Source organism: Ruditapes philippinarum, unplaced genomic scaffold (genome assembly GCF_026571515.1).
Source record: "Ruditapes philippinarum isolate M1 unplaced genomic scaffold, ASM2657151v2 ctg2217_1_1_1_1, whole genome shotgun sequence".
Taxonomy (NCBI): Eukaryota; Metazoa; Mollusca; class Bivalvia; order Venerida; family Veneridae; genus Ruditapes; species Ruditapes philippinarum.
The window spans coordinates 72,116-89,774 of record NW_026856504.1 but is presented as its reverse complement, the minus strand read 5'-3'; the positions used below and the strand labels follow the sequence as shown (position 1 = coordinate 89,774).

General features: G+C 32.1%; 1 protein-coding gene across 1 annotated transcript in view; it reads right to left on the bottom strand.

The window, feature by feature from the left end:
• The window catches only part of LOC132746792 (phospholipase D1-like), a gene marked incomplete at its 3' end in the record, with an annotated part of 52,751 nt that overhangs the window by 33,309 nt on the left and 1,783 nt on the right, over window positions 1–17,659 (bottom strand). Inside the window, exons 2-4 of the mRNA XM_060736043.1 lie at window positions 12,417–12,501; window positions 7,227–7,384; window positions 1,663–1,825 (exon numbers count right to left, since the gene is read on the bottom strand). Coding sequence (XP_060592026.1) covers window positions 1,663–1,825; window positions 7,227–7,384; window positions 12,417–12,445 — 350 coding nt within the window. The remainder of the gene's footprint in view (window positions 1–1,662; window positions 1,826–7,226; window positions 7,385–12,416; window positions 12,502–17,659) is intronic.

Genomic DNA, 17,659 nt, shown 5'->3' with positions numbered 1-17,659 from the left:
AAAGGGACATAACTCCGCCAAAAAATCATCGAACCATGACCAAATTCTAACTTGACCTGCGCATTCCTTTGACATATCCATATGTCAATTTTGAGTTGAATATGTAACACTGTTGGGGTTTGATAATAACAGAAACTGTAAATTTGTTCAATATTATGTTTCTAAAGTGAAAGGGGCATTACTCTGGCCAAAATCATTGGTTGACATGACTAAATTCGAACCTTGGACCTGGGCATTCCAAAAAACTTATCCATATGTCAAATTTGAGTTTAAATGTTGTTGTACCGTTGGGGAGATAATAAACAGAAACTGGAAAATTTCAATAATTAACTTTCAAAGTGAACAGGGGCATAACTCTGCGTCAAAAAATCATTGAACAGATGACCAATATTTTAAGTTGACCTGCAAAATTCCTTTGACGTATAGGTGTCCCTATGTTTAAATTTGAGTTGAATGTGTAATACCGTTGGGGAGATAATAAACGGAAACTGAAAAAAATTTCATATTATTTTCAAAGTAAAAAGGGGCATAACTCTGCCCAAAAATCCATTGAACCATGACCAAATTCAATCTTGACCTGTATTTTCTCATGTCATATCCATATGTCAAATTTGAGTTGAATGTGTTGTACCGTTGGGGAGATAATGAATGGAAATGAAAATTTCATATTATTTTCAAAATAAAAGGGGCATAACTCAGCCCAAAATCATCGAACCATGACCAATATCGAACTTGACCTGTATTTTCTCATGATGACATATCCATATGTCAAATTTGAGTTCAATATGTGCAACGGTTATCAAGATAATGAACAGAAACTGATGATGACGGAAGGACGGAATGACAGAATGACAGAACAGGGTATCTTGTTAGATAATAATGATTAATTTGTGTTTAAGAGAAGCCAATTAGTAAATATAATTTACAACTTGATTTCAATTTCTATCATCTGGTTATAAATGGTCACTACCAGTTATGTTTTGTTTGTTTGTTTTGGGTTTTACGTTACATCGACACAGTATAGGTCATACCTTGACGTTCCAGCTTTACTGGTGGAGGAAAACATTAGGTGCCCTTCTGTGCATTATTTCAGGCATGAATAGGCACCTGATTAGAACCACCAACGTTCCGTAAGCTAGACCAGTTATGTATAGCACATTTATTATGGTTTTTTACAGATCATTCAACCAACAGGACTGTCTTTGTGTTTTGTATTATGAACTTCTAGGTATTTTTTCCTCAATCTTGCAGTTTTATAATGTTTTACATGTATACATGTCACTTGTATCAAATACCAGAATGTACATAGACATCATAGGCAATATAATAAAAATATTATACTCTATATGAGCCGCGTCATGACAAAACCAACATATTGGGTTTGAAACAAGATGGATCCAGACCAGCCTGCGCATTTGCGCAGTCTGATCAGGATCCATGTTGTTTGCTTACAAACCCTATAACAAGTAGTTAAACTGATAGCGAACAGCATGGATCATGATCAGACTGCGCGGATGCACAGGCTGGTCTGGATCCATGCTGGTCGCAAACCCATTATGTTGGTTTTGTCATGACACGGCTCATATATTCTACAATCAGTTTCTACAAACATACCAATCATTTCTAAGATACTGTCCAGCATAGAAAAAATCTTATACTTACAAGTTTGGGTTGAAAGCTTTCCTGGTCATATGAGGGTGGTGTTCACGTTGAACATCTGTGATACTAACATTTATAGGCACATCTTTCATCCAGCAATCTGGCCGGATGTGAGTCAAACCCTTAGGTGGTTTGTGGATACTAGAGAATGGAATGATCTTTGAATCTGTAATAAGACATAAACAAACTTTTATTACTTTTACATTTATAAACATTTGAGTAATAAAACTGAATATTGTTTACCGTTACTATGGTAATTTTCCATAGAGATGATAATAATTACTTCTTATTTTCTCCCATATAAAATCAAAGATGTCATTTTAAACCCATGTAAAGTTTTTTTTTAAATGTACATCTTAAATACTATTAAGACTTCCTATTAAGACTTCCAGGTAATTAAGGCTCAAGAACAAGATAAATTGAAATGTATGTGACAAAACAGCTTATAAGTAGTTAGTACTATCTAATACAAATTTTGGTCTATAATATGTCAAAAAGGAAAACCATGGAATTATTTAATTATTTTCAAAACAATATGCCTGGTGAAGATGAAGCCAAAGATGTATCTCTGAATCATTTCCCACACCCAGTATTTAATATTTATACAGAAAATTGTTATATGTACTTCAAGTGCAGAAAGTTATTACAAAATACAGATAAATTCATCTTAGAGTGTATTTTATTTATTATATACAGTTGTATATAATATTTGTCATTCATTATAAATGAGTTTAGTTTCTCTAAAATTCCCAATATGGACTTTTTACAATGCATTTCTTCCAACACTGGGAAACAACTGCATAATTTAGCAAAATAATGTAAAAAAAATTATGCTCATTCAAATTGTACAAAAAAAAATATTTCACAACTGCCATACATACATGTATAATACATATAAAAATATTCAAAATTTAATGGAATATGAAGACTCAAGACTCTTCAAATACAATGTAGTCCTATTTCTTTATATGAAGTTATGAACAACTAACTTTTTATTATATAAAAATGAAATTATATTAGAACATTTTTTATTACACATGCTTCATTGGGTGTTCGAGGGTAAGCATTCATAAATCAGCTCTGACATCAAATAATTCTTTCAAAAATACGGCATTAAATTTTACAGATTAAACTGTATTTAAGCTAACATTGTTTCTATACAATGAATTCAAGACAGGGCTGATTCACAGCCAAGCTACTCTTTTTATATTTCCAAAATTTATTTACAACAAACTTTGTTAAAAAGGGGAAAATCAATTTTTCTTAACCAATTTTTCCCATATCAATTGGGCTGAAATATACAAAAAATGCTTCATGTAAATATTCACATGACATCATTTTTAATGAACAAAAAGCATGGCCATTCAATACACAAACATCTGGTTAAGTAATTACAGATTTGTATAAACAGGGTAAACAGCTTCTTAATGTAATACCTATTCATCATTAAAGCAACTGATAAAAAAAGTTTCTTCAAAAACCAGTGCTTCACTTGAATACTGAAGATGATTGAAAGGAAAGTTAAGTCAAAATATAATTTTTAAAATGAATACCGATAGCTTAAACAAATAATGTTTTCTATATACTTGTACATGTTTTTGTCGTGCATATAAATTACAATATCCTGTTTAATACAATTCAATTGGGTTTTTTTGCTACACATGACACAGTGGCATGCAACAAAAGTCATCTTTATTATTGCAAGCATGCAAGTCCTGGGCATGTTTGGTTGAAGTTTAGGTTATGTATGGTGCTGTAACAAGGGCTTCATCACACTTTTTGTACTTAATTTCATTGGAAACTTGTCATAGATTTTTTCAACTAGATGTTCAAAAAAGAAAGGTTTGAAATATTAGTAAGGCAAATTTATATATACAATGTCAGGGGACAATATTGAAAAATTCAGAGTAGGTAGGGAATCTTGCTGTTTTTTATTTTTGTTGTTTTTTTTGCTTCATATCCTGTAGCTTTTGATCATCCAATGCCATGTTTAAATAATATTAAATGCAACATAATTACATATACACAAATTCAAAGGATACTGAAAATGTTTTATTAATACTGTTCTTTACAATATAAAGCAGTCTTTTAGTTATCTACATACATGTATACAGGGCTCATCCGGAAGGGCGATTCAGGCGAAAACTTCGCCGTGTATATTCCAATTTCGCTCTTCCGATTGATCAAAGAGAAGTCAACATCGCCGATAAAATCTTAATTCCCAAATAGTAATTACTTAGCGATGTAAAGAGCAGAGATTGTATCCGCCCATATGACGAATGACCGCTTATTGTCATTATCCAATCAGAGCGTCGCTTATACTTACCTTCTACCTGTAAGCGAAAGCGATAGACCGCCTACTCTAAACAGTAAAATGAGAGCATCGGCCCGAACGGTATATAGTTTTGCGATTTTAATACGGGATTTGGCGATAATATACATTTTTTTTCCCCAATTACTAAACACGTGCAATCTTTCCTAATTGGATATACACGATGCACTTCGATGGTGGGGTTTTTAACCCGAGTAAAGAGCCGATGTGCAATGGATTTTTACGGCTAGTCAAAAACTGTTAGCAATTAAAAATAATCAATTATTAATGATCAGCGACCGGATTAAAAAGTTAATCATAGTTTTGGGAAATGATTTCAGTCTGTTAACTCAATTTTTTATCTGTAAAATTGTTATTTCGCTCACGTCATGGCTACAAGGCGAAATGCCGAAACCGAGCGTAAGAAAGTTAACTGATTCTGATAAAGTTACACCTACGCAAAAATTTAAGAAAGCCAATTCGCAAAAAATCTTGCGAATGGTATGTTGTAGACAGTGGGGGTGTTTTGACATTGTTCTGTCTTTGGTAGAAATGCCCAAATTTGACACAGTTTACGCCGTGATCCCGACTAACTAACATATCGTCGTATATCATGACAACAAAATTTTCGGGAAAGAAGTGTTCTTATTGTTTCAATATATATATTTGTTTTAATGTCGTAAAATGGACGCTTAGATTAAGATTTATCAATATTGTAAATTTTAAAAAAAAGCATTATTTAAAGATTATTACCCTCGAATTTAAAGTTTCATGAAAAATAAAAGGAGGTAATTAGAAATTTAATTTTCCTACAATTTTCTCAGTCAAATTTTTCAATAAGAAATGAATGTATGTAATTTTAGTGATCAAATATAATGTGCACAAATGTTTGCAGTACTTATTTTTACATATTCTTTGATGTTGAAAAATTGTTTATAAGCATAATATATGCATATTAATCGTGACATTACAACATTCTGTACAATTGCTAAGAAATTTCTGTTACCAGAACAGATATTATTAGTCAATATCCAGTGTGACTTCATCTTTTAAAGGTGAGGAAAGTATTATATGAAAATATGAAATTGATCTTATCACCATATCTTTCCTTACACATTATTATCAACAAATGTACATGAAAATATATAAACACATATTTAGAGAAAGCTTATAAATAGCTGATCAATAGATATCAAAAATAATTTTTATGTTCATATTTGCAGCTCAAAAACATTAAGATGCCATTGCCAGATCTACTACTAAATAATTAATCTACTTTTAATTTATACTACCATGAATTAATCTACTATTAATTAATAAACTGGAGAAATATTTTAAGTGATGTAAATTGTGTTTATATTATAATTAAAGGATGTATAGCCATGCATGTTAATGCATACACATTGGGTTGTTTCCCTTCTCCCTAATTTTCGCGAGGTCGTCACTTCTCCCTAAAATTTCCCCCCAGGATGAGCCCTGCATGTATAAGAAAATGACCAAATGCGTTGAATAATAGAATCGTGTACTATTTATTTGGTTTAAGCAAATATGTAAATAACATATGCTAGAACAAAATAAAATCACATTATTTTAGGTTCTGAAGCTATAAAGGATTTTAAAAAGGATTCCACTATGAAGCCAAACAGGTCTGGAATAGCCTTCCGAACGAGCTAAGAACAGAAACTCATTTTGACGAATTTAGGAGACTTATTCAGACCTGGAGTGGTTTCAAATGTAAGTGCTCTCTGTGTGCATTACTTCTTTGTATTGTTCTCTGTATGCCTTGGCTTTAGTTACTCTTTGTATGTATGTAAAAAGTTAATGCTTAATGTAGCTACTTCTTTTGATTTATTTTACTAGTCTGCCATAAAGAAACGCTGAAAATGGTCTATATTTTATATGTTTCTTATGTGCTTTTTATTTGCTTATAGTTGTAATAGATACATGTATGTATAAAAACAGAAGGAGCTTGGTCCCCATCCCCTTTAGTGGGCCATGACTTCCATTAATGGAAGTTTGGGAGTCATTTACTCCTGATTATGGCTTTTGACTTTCAAACTATAATGCTTTTCCTTCTTTACCTATAAAATGTGACTTCAAATGTCAGAAATTTTCAGTATCTGACTTTAAAATTTTGGAATTTTTGATAGAAGCCCTGCTGGACATTTGGAGGGGAGTAAGTATACACTCAGTGATTTTTTTCCCTGTATTTTACAGCCGAATAAAGGCTGTTTCCCCTAGCTCAAAATAGATATATTTTCCCCTAAAAAAGCCAATATTTACTCCTAAAATGCCCTGTGCACTTCTTCACCAGAAACATGACTCAACAGCATCTGACTTATTATATCAGTTAGAAGACAGAAAGCTGTCCCTATTGCCTCGGCTATGTACCATGAATGTTAAATTGAATTGAAATTGAAAATTTTATTAAATGTGTGTGTAAATTCCATTCTCAGTTGTTAGAATTTGATTTTCCCCCTTTTCTGATTATCGCGCTATATTTTCCCCTTCAGAAAGCCACAGGTTATTTTGAAAATTGGAAAAAAAATCACTGACACTACACCCTTTCCTCAGATGAACAAAATCAGGGACACTCAAAGCCCCCAGCCTCTTCATTTTTGTTTCGATGTGATGGGGGTAGGGAGTCACCCTGACACCCCAGTGGCATCCGTTCAGGATCACAAGGGTGGAGACTGTAGTTCCTGCTGGGGTACATTGAAATAATGCATGGAAGGGCACCTGAGGTCTTCCTCCACCAGTAAAGCTGGAACGTCACCATATGACCTATACTGTGTGGGTGTGATGTAAAACCCAAGCAAACAAACATAACTGCCATGTCACTTGTGTTTGTTTTTTTTAATGTGTGATTGCTGCTGATCAGCTCTTCCCAAATTTTATTTAGGGGTTACCACTACCAGCTTTAAAACCTTTTTATTGTCTAACTTTTAATTTTCTCCTTCTCATAATCTTACCCCACATTGTCTTATTTCAGTTTTTAGGCTAGGTCAAGATCATTATTTTGATTACATGCATGTATGAGTTATTTTATATTCATATTTTCTTGATTGAGTATAAATAAGATTGATGCTACTGATATTCATGTATGTATATATTCAAGCAGCATGATGGTCTTTGGGCCACAGTTTTTTTGTTATATTAACTTGCAAAGTCTCAATTCACAATCTCATTATCTTATTTTTTTTTTAGTTAAAAGTGTTCTAGTCACTGTGACAAATTAAAAAATTGAAACTCATACCCTGGTGATCCGGTTTTCCTGCATCCACTGAGATTCCTGATGTAATAGTGTGTCTAATGGAGGAATGCTCCACCAGGCTTGATAGATCTCCATCTGTGCAATCCAGATAATCTCCAGGGGTATCTGGCTCATCTAACTCATCAAAATCTGAATCATCACTGAGAACAGAAAAAGAGCGTAAGAAATCAAGAGTGGTGTTACGTACTCCAGCGTTTTCCTCCATTAATGGACCTAATTCCTCCTCAGCCATAATTTAATGTAGACAAGACGAAATTCCTCACAATAAAACTGGTAAAATATATCAAACATGAACTTGAATTATAAGACATGGTTAACAGTTCAACTTAACTTTGATATTAATAATTACAAATAACAATTAAATAAGTTGATCATAGAGTTTGTGTATATATTCTGTCAGAATATATATATCGATAGATCTGCTGATAAAATCCTACAGAATCAGTGACCACTTTGTGCCTTTGAATTTTCTTCTAAATAATTATTCACTTTTATTTAATGAACTGTTACAATAAAAGCTTCTGACAGTTTCAAACTCTCTCAAGAAATAAGTTCAGCTTCCACCAATACGACTGTATGCTAAACTCGCTTACAGTATAATCGATCTCTGATTTGCTAGTGCAAATCTCACAGCTTTGATTTTCTCACGCATTTTAGGTAACATCTTGAAAAAGTTTTTTAACTTTCAATTACAGTCCGTTTAACCCATGGTTCCTTAAAATTCCTATTCAGTTTAATAACTTTCAATGTCTTAAATCCATACAATGTTACGTTACCACTGCATTTAATGTATTATTTCAAAATACATAAACTTTAAAAACTTTTGTTGATATATATTTTCTTTACAAATCGCCACCGGTAAGATATCCTTCAACAACCTAAATAAGATAGTAAATTTAAACGCTAAAACCTGTCTGTAAACCGTACCGTCTTTAAATGGGAAATACAGATTAAAGACTGAGTAAAGTACATTTGAACAATTGAACTATTCATAAAATATTTAAATATTTGATCTCCATGGTTAATCAACCACAGGTTAATTAAAGTGAAAAATTGCTAATATCTAAAGCTCCGCGATTATATGTTAATTCCTTGTGATCAATATTTTATGTGAGTTTTTCACTGTGATTTCTCACATAGTTTTTGTAAAGGCACTATTCATTCTCCTTTCATATATCTTCTTTACATTTATTATTAATCTTATTCTGTTAAACGTTACGTAAATTAAAAGAAAGTTTGGATTGTTGATATCGTGTAATCCTAATTTTAGAGCTTTATATCTTGATAAAAACGTTGATTTCATAAATACATTTAAACATCCCGAAAGGGAAACATATACACACATATAAAGGCAGTAACAATACATTGGTACATTATATTTGGCAAAATGGTTGACCTTAACATTTGGCAACGGGCCTTCCCTTATAAAAACGTTACAATTAAGCGACAGCTTGAAAGAACAACTGTACAGGGTCTTTCAAGACTAAGACTTGTATAACCTTGCAGTATTTACGAATTTCTATTTCTTTTATACAATTCTACTTCCAATTTTTTTATTGAATTTTTGGTCCATACATCTTTTTTTAATATGTCGTTCAACACAACGTTATTTATAGGGATATTTGATGAAAACTGCAAACCAATACATCAGCCAATAATTGATGGGGTGAAGAAGTATATATAGAAGTTGATATTTTATGGAATAACTGCAATAAATGTTTCTGTATTTAACATCTTCAAACTAAACATCAGTTGGATATTTTGTTGAAATCAAGATAAAATTCGAACCCGTGTCACAGGGCTTAGTCAGCCTACTGGACACATATCTTAAAAGTTGTGCAGTTGAGCAGGAAGTTAGTACCGTACTCTTCCGACAGTTAATTATCTGTAATATCTTAAACAGAAATCTTATTTTACATACGTAATTTTGATATTGTCTAAATTATTTTCAATTTTCAGAATGTTAAGTACGGAAAGATAAGAAAATACAGTCAAGGTATAATTTACAACATAATTATTATATACAGTATATACAGTTCTGATGATGACCTGCGTCTGTACTTGTAACAACAATTGGTAGTTGAAAAGGAAATTGTACGTAGTACTTTGTTTATGAATATGAAAACCTATTATCATTAATAAAACCATTGCAGAGAAGCTTCGTAAAATGACATAGGGACGTAACTTTTCATTTTTAGTCAACAAGAGTTGTTGCTCTCCTGCATTAAGAAAACGACAACAACAACAAAACGAATCGTTAATCTATTTAAAGCCCCGCATTATTTGTCAATGATTAGCAATGAGACATGTCTTGTAAAGAGGATAAGACCATTTAAAGTGAAATAAGAGTCATTTTTCATTGAAGCGCTTAATTGTAGTATAACGCTGACGTTTAGCGCGTCTTTACACTATGTTTGTATAACGCTAATGACGTCACGTCAAAATATATGCACGGCCTTTCAATACCATATTTACGGAGTCGCAAAATCGGCACGGGTGTGTGATAAATCCATATATGAAGTTTCATAAAAATATTTTCAGTACTTTTCAAGTTATCGCGGAATCTAGTTTTCTGGACGGACGGACTGACAGGCAGACAGACAGACGGACGAAGGGTTAACCTAAAGTCCTCTCCGGTAAACCGGTAGGGGACTAATTATGGAATAATCTGCAGTGCAATGTTCAAATTTGAAGTATATTTTATTTGTAAAAATGTGAGTGCAAAAAACACTTCTTAACAATTTTCTGCCAATAAGAATGAAAAACATTGACATCTGGCCAAAATATTATTGAAAAAACTAATATCCACAACTATCACATGACTTCTGTATTTCCCCAAATTTAATAAAACCATTGCAAGTTTCTCTCCATAAAACACTCGCAAAACTCATACAATATTCATACACATTATTCTGTTAACGAAAAAGCAACCATTAAAACACCACGATCATGATGTTAGAAATTCTTCACAGACCACTTTTATATTTTATTATAGCAACAAGACGTTGTTTGATACTACTTTTTATCACATACCGTGATGATTTTGCTATTACGTAAAAATGGTATTAAACGGTCGTGCAAATCATATTTTACGTGACGTGTAAAGAAGCGCTAAATGTTAACATTACAATGAGAGCGCGTCAATGAAACATGGTTCTTTTTGCACTTTTAACAGTGTCTCACTCTCTCAATATCCTCTACTTATGAAAAATATCTGTTTATTTGCGACTCCGTAAATATGGTATTGCACGACCGTGCATATATTTTGACGTGACGTCATTAGCGTAATACAAACATTGTGTAAAGACGCGCTAAATGTTAGCGTTATACTATAGGCGCGTCAATGAAAAATGACTCTTATTTCACTTTAAATGGTCTTATTTTGGGTATGTGATAAATAGAATATTAAATTAGAGTAAGTTTATTACTAAATTTATTGCACTCGTTGGATAAAATAATATTATGCTCGCCAGAGGCTCGCATAATATAATTTTATTCAACTCGTGCAATAAATTCAGTATTGAACTTACACTCATTCAATATCCTCTATAGATGGCAGTATGGAGATTATACACATCTTTTTCTTTTCTTCCTATGTTGAAAATTCTGTTTGCTATGGCAACAAATAGGCTGAAAATATGGAAAATTTTACACATAAACTTGATCCAGTGATAACGCAAAAAGTACATGAAATATTTTTATGAAACTTGAAATATGGGTAGATGGCAGTCTAGAGATTATGCACGTCTTTTTCTTTTCTTCTTATGTTGAAAATTCTGGTTTGCTATGGCAACAAATAAACTTAAAATATGGCAAATTTTACACGTAAACTGGATCCAGTGTTTACGCAAAAAGTAATGAAAATATTTTTATGAAACTTGTAATATGGATAGATGGCAGTCTGGAGATTATGCACGTCTTTTTCTTTTCTTCCTATGTTGAAAATTCTGGTTGCTATGGCAACACATAGACTGAAAATATGGCAAATTTTACACATAAATTAACTGAATCCAGTGATAACTCAAAAAGTACTGGAAATATTTTTATGAAACTTGACATATGGGTAAATTGCAGTCTGGAGATTATGCATGTCTTATCTTTTCTTCCTATTTTGAAAAACATTGGTTGCCATGGCAACAAAAAGGCTTAAAATATGGCAAATATAACAATATTTGTGATTAGTCAAAAAGAGCTGAGTTTAGAGTGTCCTTCAGTCCGTCTGTCTGTCTGTTCATAAAAACTGTTTCCTGTGATCACTTTTAAAGAACTTTTCCAAAAAATTTACTTAAAATAGAGAAAAATTGAAACATTAGTGAATGGCCATTGGCGCTTCAGAATGTTGATGTGGGTCTAACCGGTATAGGGGGCTCATGGATTGCTTGCAATACTATGATAATTGCTTGTTTAAATAGTGTTGCTCTGGAAACGATATGTTACTAGCTCTAAACAATATGTTATGTAATGTTATGATTTTTGTTGCTAGAGTAACTATGAATTTTTGTTCCATGGCACGAAAGTGGGCTCGTGCATAATCTTTATGATAGAATACATATATCATGTATATATCAGGTTAGTTTCTTTTATTCTTTTATTATTAAAAATATTAGAAAGACAACGTGAAGCGATTTGGACATAAAATAAAGCAACTAAATGGCTTCTTTTTTATTTCCAACGTGTATCCATAGTAACATAGGTGATTGGGAAATATATTTACATAATTTGAGTGTGCAATTTGCTATAGGATTTACTTTCTCTCAGTAATTCTTGTCTTTATAAATTTTATTTACTATAGCAACCAAATTATTAAGACTGTCCAAACTCTCATTAAAGCTGAAAATTTGATATCCCTTTTTTTGTAGAAATTACATTATTTGTTACATTGCAAATTAGTTACTTAATGTAAATAACATATATATCTTCATCATTTACTGTATAACTTGATCTTTATTTTCATAACTTTTTGCAACGCTTCATGAAAATGACTGTAGTAAAATTTACAATGATAAGCCTGTCCTACTTTATCAAGGGACTTAACCTTGTTTTTAAAGGGACTTAGGTAAAACTCATCACACCAGTTGGATGCCCACAAAGTGAAATGTACACAAATGACATTTAAGGAATTAAAATTTTACAAGTATAATAAGAGACTGTTAACTTTAAGCGTTGTCATACCTGACGTCAGTTTTTACGTCAACATCCATTCATGATTATACGTCATTCCCCTTCACGATTCTTTGTCACATATATTTAACATATCCTGCAAGAAACAACATATATGTATTTTAATGTGTTTCACAAAGAAAACACATCTCTAAGATGATCTATATAAATGAGCAACATGGCCATGCAACATTTTACATGTTACAGTGTAGTCAGTGAATTATCACTCTGTAATATAAGGGAGGGGAGGGAACATTGTTATGCACTGCATGCATATACTTGCAAGACTGACTTTACTTTATAACTGATACTTCGAATAAGTTCTACTATATTACTTTGATAACAAAAACATACATTAAAGTGTTAACTACAGCAAAATGAAAAAGAGTAATGCCAAAAATAAGCCATAGATATAGGTAGGAGTGGCAAAACACAGAAAAGCTTATTGCTATAAACATTATTGTGACTTTATAACACGTGTTATTTACTGCTCTACAGATTAGTTTAACGAGATTTGTTCACTAGAGATGTCATTTGACCTTTCCTTGTCGGAAAGTCGAAACAACAGTTACTTAGCTACTTACACACAGGGGGTGGAATCTCATATAGATCTCAAAATTAAGCATGGTGAAAAAAAAAAATTCCAACTTTTTAAACATTTTTTATAAAATTCAAAGCTTTTTTCTAAAGAAAATCGAAATGTGATTCTACCCTCTTGACTTTCCTCTATATTTACCCATTTTGATTGGATTTTTATGAAGTCTTCATCGATATATTCATTCCGTCCTGGGTTCTAGTGTGCCCAAAATATACATTGCGTAAGAAGAAAATGTCACTAAACGGACTCCAAATAGTTTTTACCACTAAACAATGCTTAACATTGAATCAAATCCCTTATTGAAACATTTATTAAGAGTGATCTAAAAATAAAGGAATCGCCGGTCAAAATTCCATCTGAGCTCCATATGTGCTGAAGAGATCCATAGGTGCATGGCTTAGAAATCATCAACATAATGGCGGATCACTTCCATAAAACAATCAATGTTTTATTATTGTGTGTATCATTCTGTAATAAAAACTAATATTTGATATAGACGCATCATCCCAAGTCGAGCTTGAATAACATCATCCATAAAAAGATAAAAGACATTTAGCATACAAAAACATCGATTGCATCTATGTTTGGAAATCAGTGACTTTTTCAAACGTACACACATGGGAGCTCCTATATGTCACTTATGCTGTTAACGGTTAAAATGAGGACTGGGGATGATAACTGTTTTACACCGTAATAGTGGACTTGAACGCCGCTAAATAATTACCCTAAACGTACAGTAACAGTTTGCTCCCAAAATTGTAAATAGATTAAAGTTCATGATTCTTCATTTACCCTTGTCATACAAATATTTGTTTGGTTTTGCGTTGTTTACTCGACACGGGAGTAGAATATTTCTTTTGAGGACAGTTTTTATAAAGAAGTTTGCTTGTAATTCACTGCATGACAATCAATGTCTGTGAGTGAAAATCTATTGAATACACCTGTGGAATCTTGATGTGTAGTTAATCTATACTAGGGGAAATATATGCAACAATAGGTTTACAAAGATGTGGCCTTTTTCATTTGTCAACTGTTTAATCTTGTCCAAGTTAGATTTTCTCAGAGGGAAATTATTTATCATATCAGTAGTATTCGCTCTGTGTCAAAATTTTTATATATGCGGTAATTTTAGATTGTTAGTATTTATTTGTATTGCTAGCACCAGATAGTTAGCATGTTGATGTAGTGATATTTAACCAAACATGCGGACTTATGTACTTTCAGCCAAAACTTGTATCTCCTTTAGATTGGCTATTCAATTACTATATGAAAGTGACCCGTAGTTTCGTAGACGGTTTCCTATATCACCTATGGATCTCTTCAGCACATATGAAGCTCGACTGGAATTTGACCGGCAATTCCTTTTTTTGAGACCACTCTTAATAAGTGTTTCATTAAGGGTTTGTTTGAATGTTCAGCATCGTTTTCTGGTAAGATTGTTTGAAAACTTTGTATATGGAGTCCGTTTAGCGACATTTTCTTCGTACGCATCGCTTTTTTTGGGCACAACAGAACCAACTACGGAAAGAATATCTCGATGAAGACTGCATAAAAATCCGAACAAAATAGGTAAATGTAGAGGAAAGCCACGAGAGTAGAATCACATTTCGATTTTCTTAAAAATAGCTTTGAATATTATATAAATGTTTTAAACGTTGAAAACTTACCCCGTGATTGACATTTTTTCTCCTTCACATATATCTAGTTAAATCAGCGGAAAATCAAATATATTTTACCGATGCTCAATTTTGAGATCCAAATGGGGTTCCACCACTGTGTTACAGTAAAGGAATGGATTAAAACTTGTTAGCAATTTGTTTGCTGATTCATTTGAAGCCATCAGAGCAAATGAGTACATATTATTTGAAAAGAAGGCACACTGAATGTAACTAATGTAAATGTGACGTGGTACAGTACAATACCAATACAATAGATTAGCGTGTGGACAGAAATGACGTCAAATCGTTATCATAACCCATTGATAAATGCCTTAACACTTCCCACAAAAGGGGCGTTACTATAGACTACTATAAGAATTATTATCTTATACATCGGTATTTTTGTACCTGTATCATGATTATATAAGTAAATGTATTGAATATTACCTGTCCAGGATAGAAAAAGCATTTATGAAATAATTTATTAATATATTTTATTTTCAAAATTAAAAAGTAATGTGGATCATTTTTTTGCACAAAATTATAACTATAATTATAAATGCACTGCTGTGACATTCTTATAGCTTCAAATTATTACATGTACTGTAGTAATTATAATATTTTTACACATAAATTTTATTGGTTGAATTTAGGCCTACATTATTAGTACAATGATTTGGCTATATATCATAGATCTATTGACTAGTTGGTTATCTTAGTTTTTATTTGTTTGGGTCGTCAGACCAAACAAATAATGGTAGCAAAATTTCAGAGTCTAATGCTGTTAATTGCAAATGCCGAAAGTAGTCCACTTTTTTTGAAGCGGTTTTTTCCCTTTTATATGTACACTAACGCCGAAAAATTCAGGGGAGATCAATGCGTAAAGATGGTCAAAGACAGGAACATTAATTTTCAAGCAAAATAATTCCCGAATGGTCGAAGATTTCTAATATTGTTTTATTGTACTTTCTGATCGAAAATAAGTATATACAAAGCGGACATTCAATCTCTGACACAGAAGTTTACGACAAACCTAACAACAAGTAGTTCTCAAAACAGCTTAAAACTAGCGATTTAAAAGAAAGAAATATTTTTATTTTGTTACAAGTATCCAACAAATTACAACCCATTCAAAGTTTAAAAAGAGCGTTGGCTTATAGAATTGTCAATAAATGCACAATCACAAATTACGCGGATGAATATGATTTTATCAATGAAAATACTATTTTAGCAATGTCGATTACTGAATACTACACAAAAATATAGATTCTACATGTCGGACTGTTTGGGCGAGAAGATTTTCGCTAAATTATTTACTTCAATTTTAAACAACAGGTTTATCCTGAATAAAATACCTCGAAATTAATAAAGATTACAAACCCGAAATGCAATGGAAGTTATAATTTTAGAATGACTTGATGTTATTCAGTTTTTGTTTGTATAACTTCTCCGTGGTGCAGGGGTTACGTGCTTGTTAAGTGAGTGAAAGGTCTGGAGTTCAAATCCCAATTGAGGAAACTTTTTTTAAAATTCTTTTTTAAGTGTCTTTGTTAAGGAAGTAGCCATGATATGCTAGGATAAAGTGTGGCTGTCGTAAAAAATGAACATAAATGATTTTTGATGCAAATCTAGTTATGCAGAATTCCGTATATATCAAACTCTGGTGCCTTGCAAAATGAATTATAATACATACAGATATACAGTACGAAGATCAGAAAATACCACAGAACTTGCAGCCCTTTGATTCTTTATACATATACATGCTTATAGTAAGCTCCAGGATTATTTACATCTGTGTTAAACAACAGTTAAAGTCGTTACAAGCCCTAATTTAGAATAATTATGGTTTTCTTAAAGGCCGTTCACATATAAATTCACCTAGGCTGAAGGGTTTTCGCGCTCGCTTAGGAAGCGAGTGGTCTGGAGTTCAAATCCCAGTAAAGGCAACTCATTTTTTTTCAAATTGTTAAAGTCAAATAAACGTTGGATTGAATTTAGTCTTATAGCCAATTTACTACAATTAAAACGCTGGGAAGCATTGGTGGCACTATACATATAATCTCACAACCTGTACCTTTCTTACATTCTGAGACCCAAACAAATTCAGCGCCTTTTGTGCTTTGATTGCTAGATGTATTCGTATTGTTTTCGCTGATAATATATATCTAATGCATTTTCTTTTATGCTAATTTAAAAACGATTTAATGTAATTATGTTATTTGATATATAAAGAATTAATGTTTATACATACTTGCATTAATTTGGATTTATTTGCATACATGGCCATAGCGATTTATTTCTCAAATGATATATTAGAAATAATCGGGTAACATTGTACGATCAAAAGCAGATAAATTATATAGATCTAAATGAATCGTTAGTTTTATACTTCCTTACCATATGATTAGCGATGTAAAGTTTCAGAAGTGCTTCCTGATCCTTGTCATCAAAGCCTTGGTAATGATATATTATCATCAATCGAACTTTATCTTCACTTAAAACCAGGTTTCGTAATAATCATAGAGTTGCTGTTTCATGTATGATTAAGTCAAGTGTTTTAAAAGACCCGTCTATACTATAGCTGGTCATGTTATAAAATCAAATTGATTCTGCATGGATATCAAAATGTATTAATTAGAGAAAAGTGCTTAATCTAAATACAAACAAAAAGAAGACTGTAAACCATCCGTAACACATATATTGATCAAAGTAATATCATGCAATGATATGTCTGAATATAAGCATAATCAGACTACATCAACAACATATAAATTATTGAATAAAAAAACACAGGGGTCAGGAGTTGCCTTCAAACGTGTCTTTTTTTATTCACACTTCGTTTCAATGTGTAATCAGAGTTAGTCAAATGTCACGGCTTATAAAAGGCTTAAAAAGGCGGACAATGAAATAATTTCGTCTTACATTCAAATGTTAAATAGCCCTGCTGTGTTGATATGATATAAGAACGTTCAACAAATCTATGCGTGTATATAATTTAT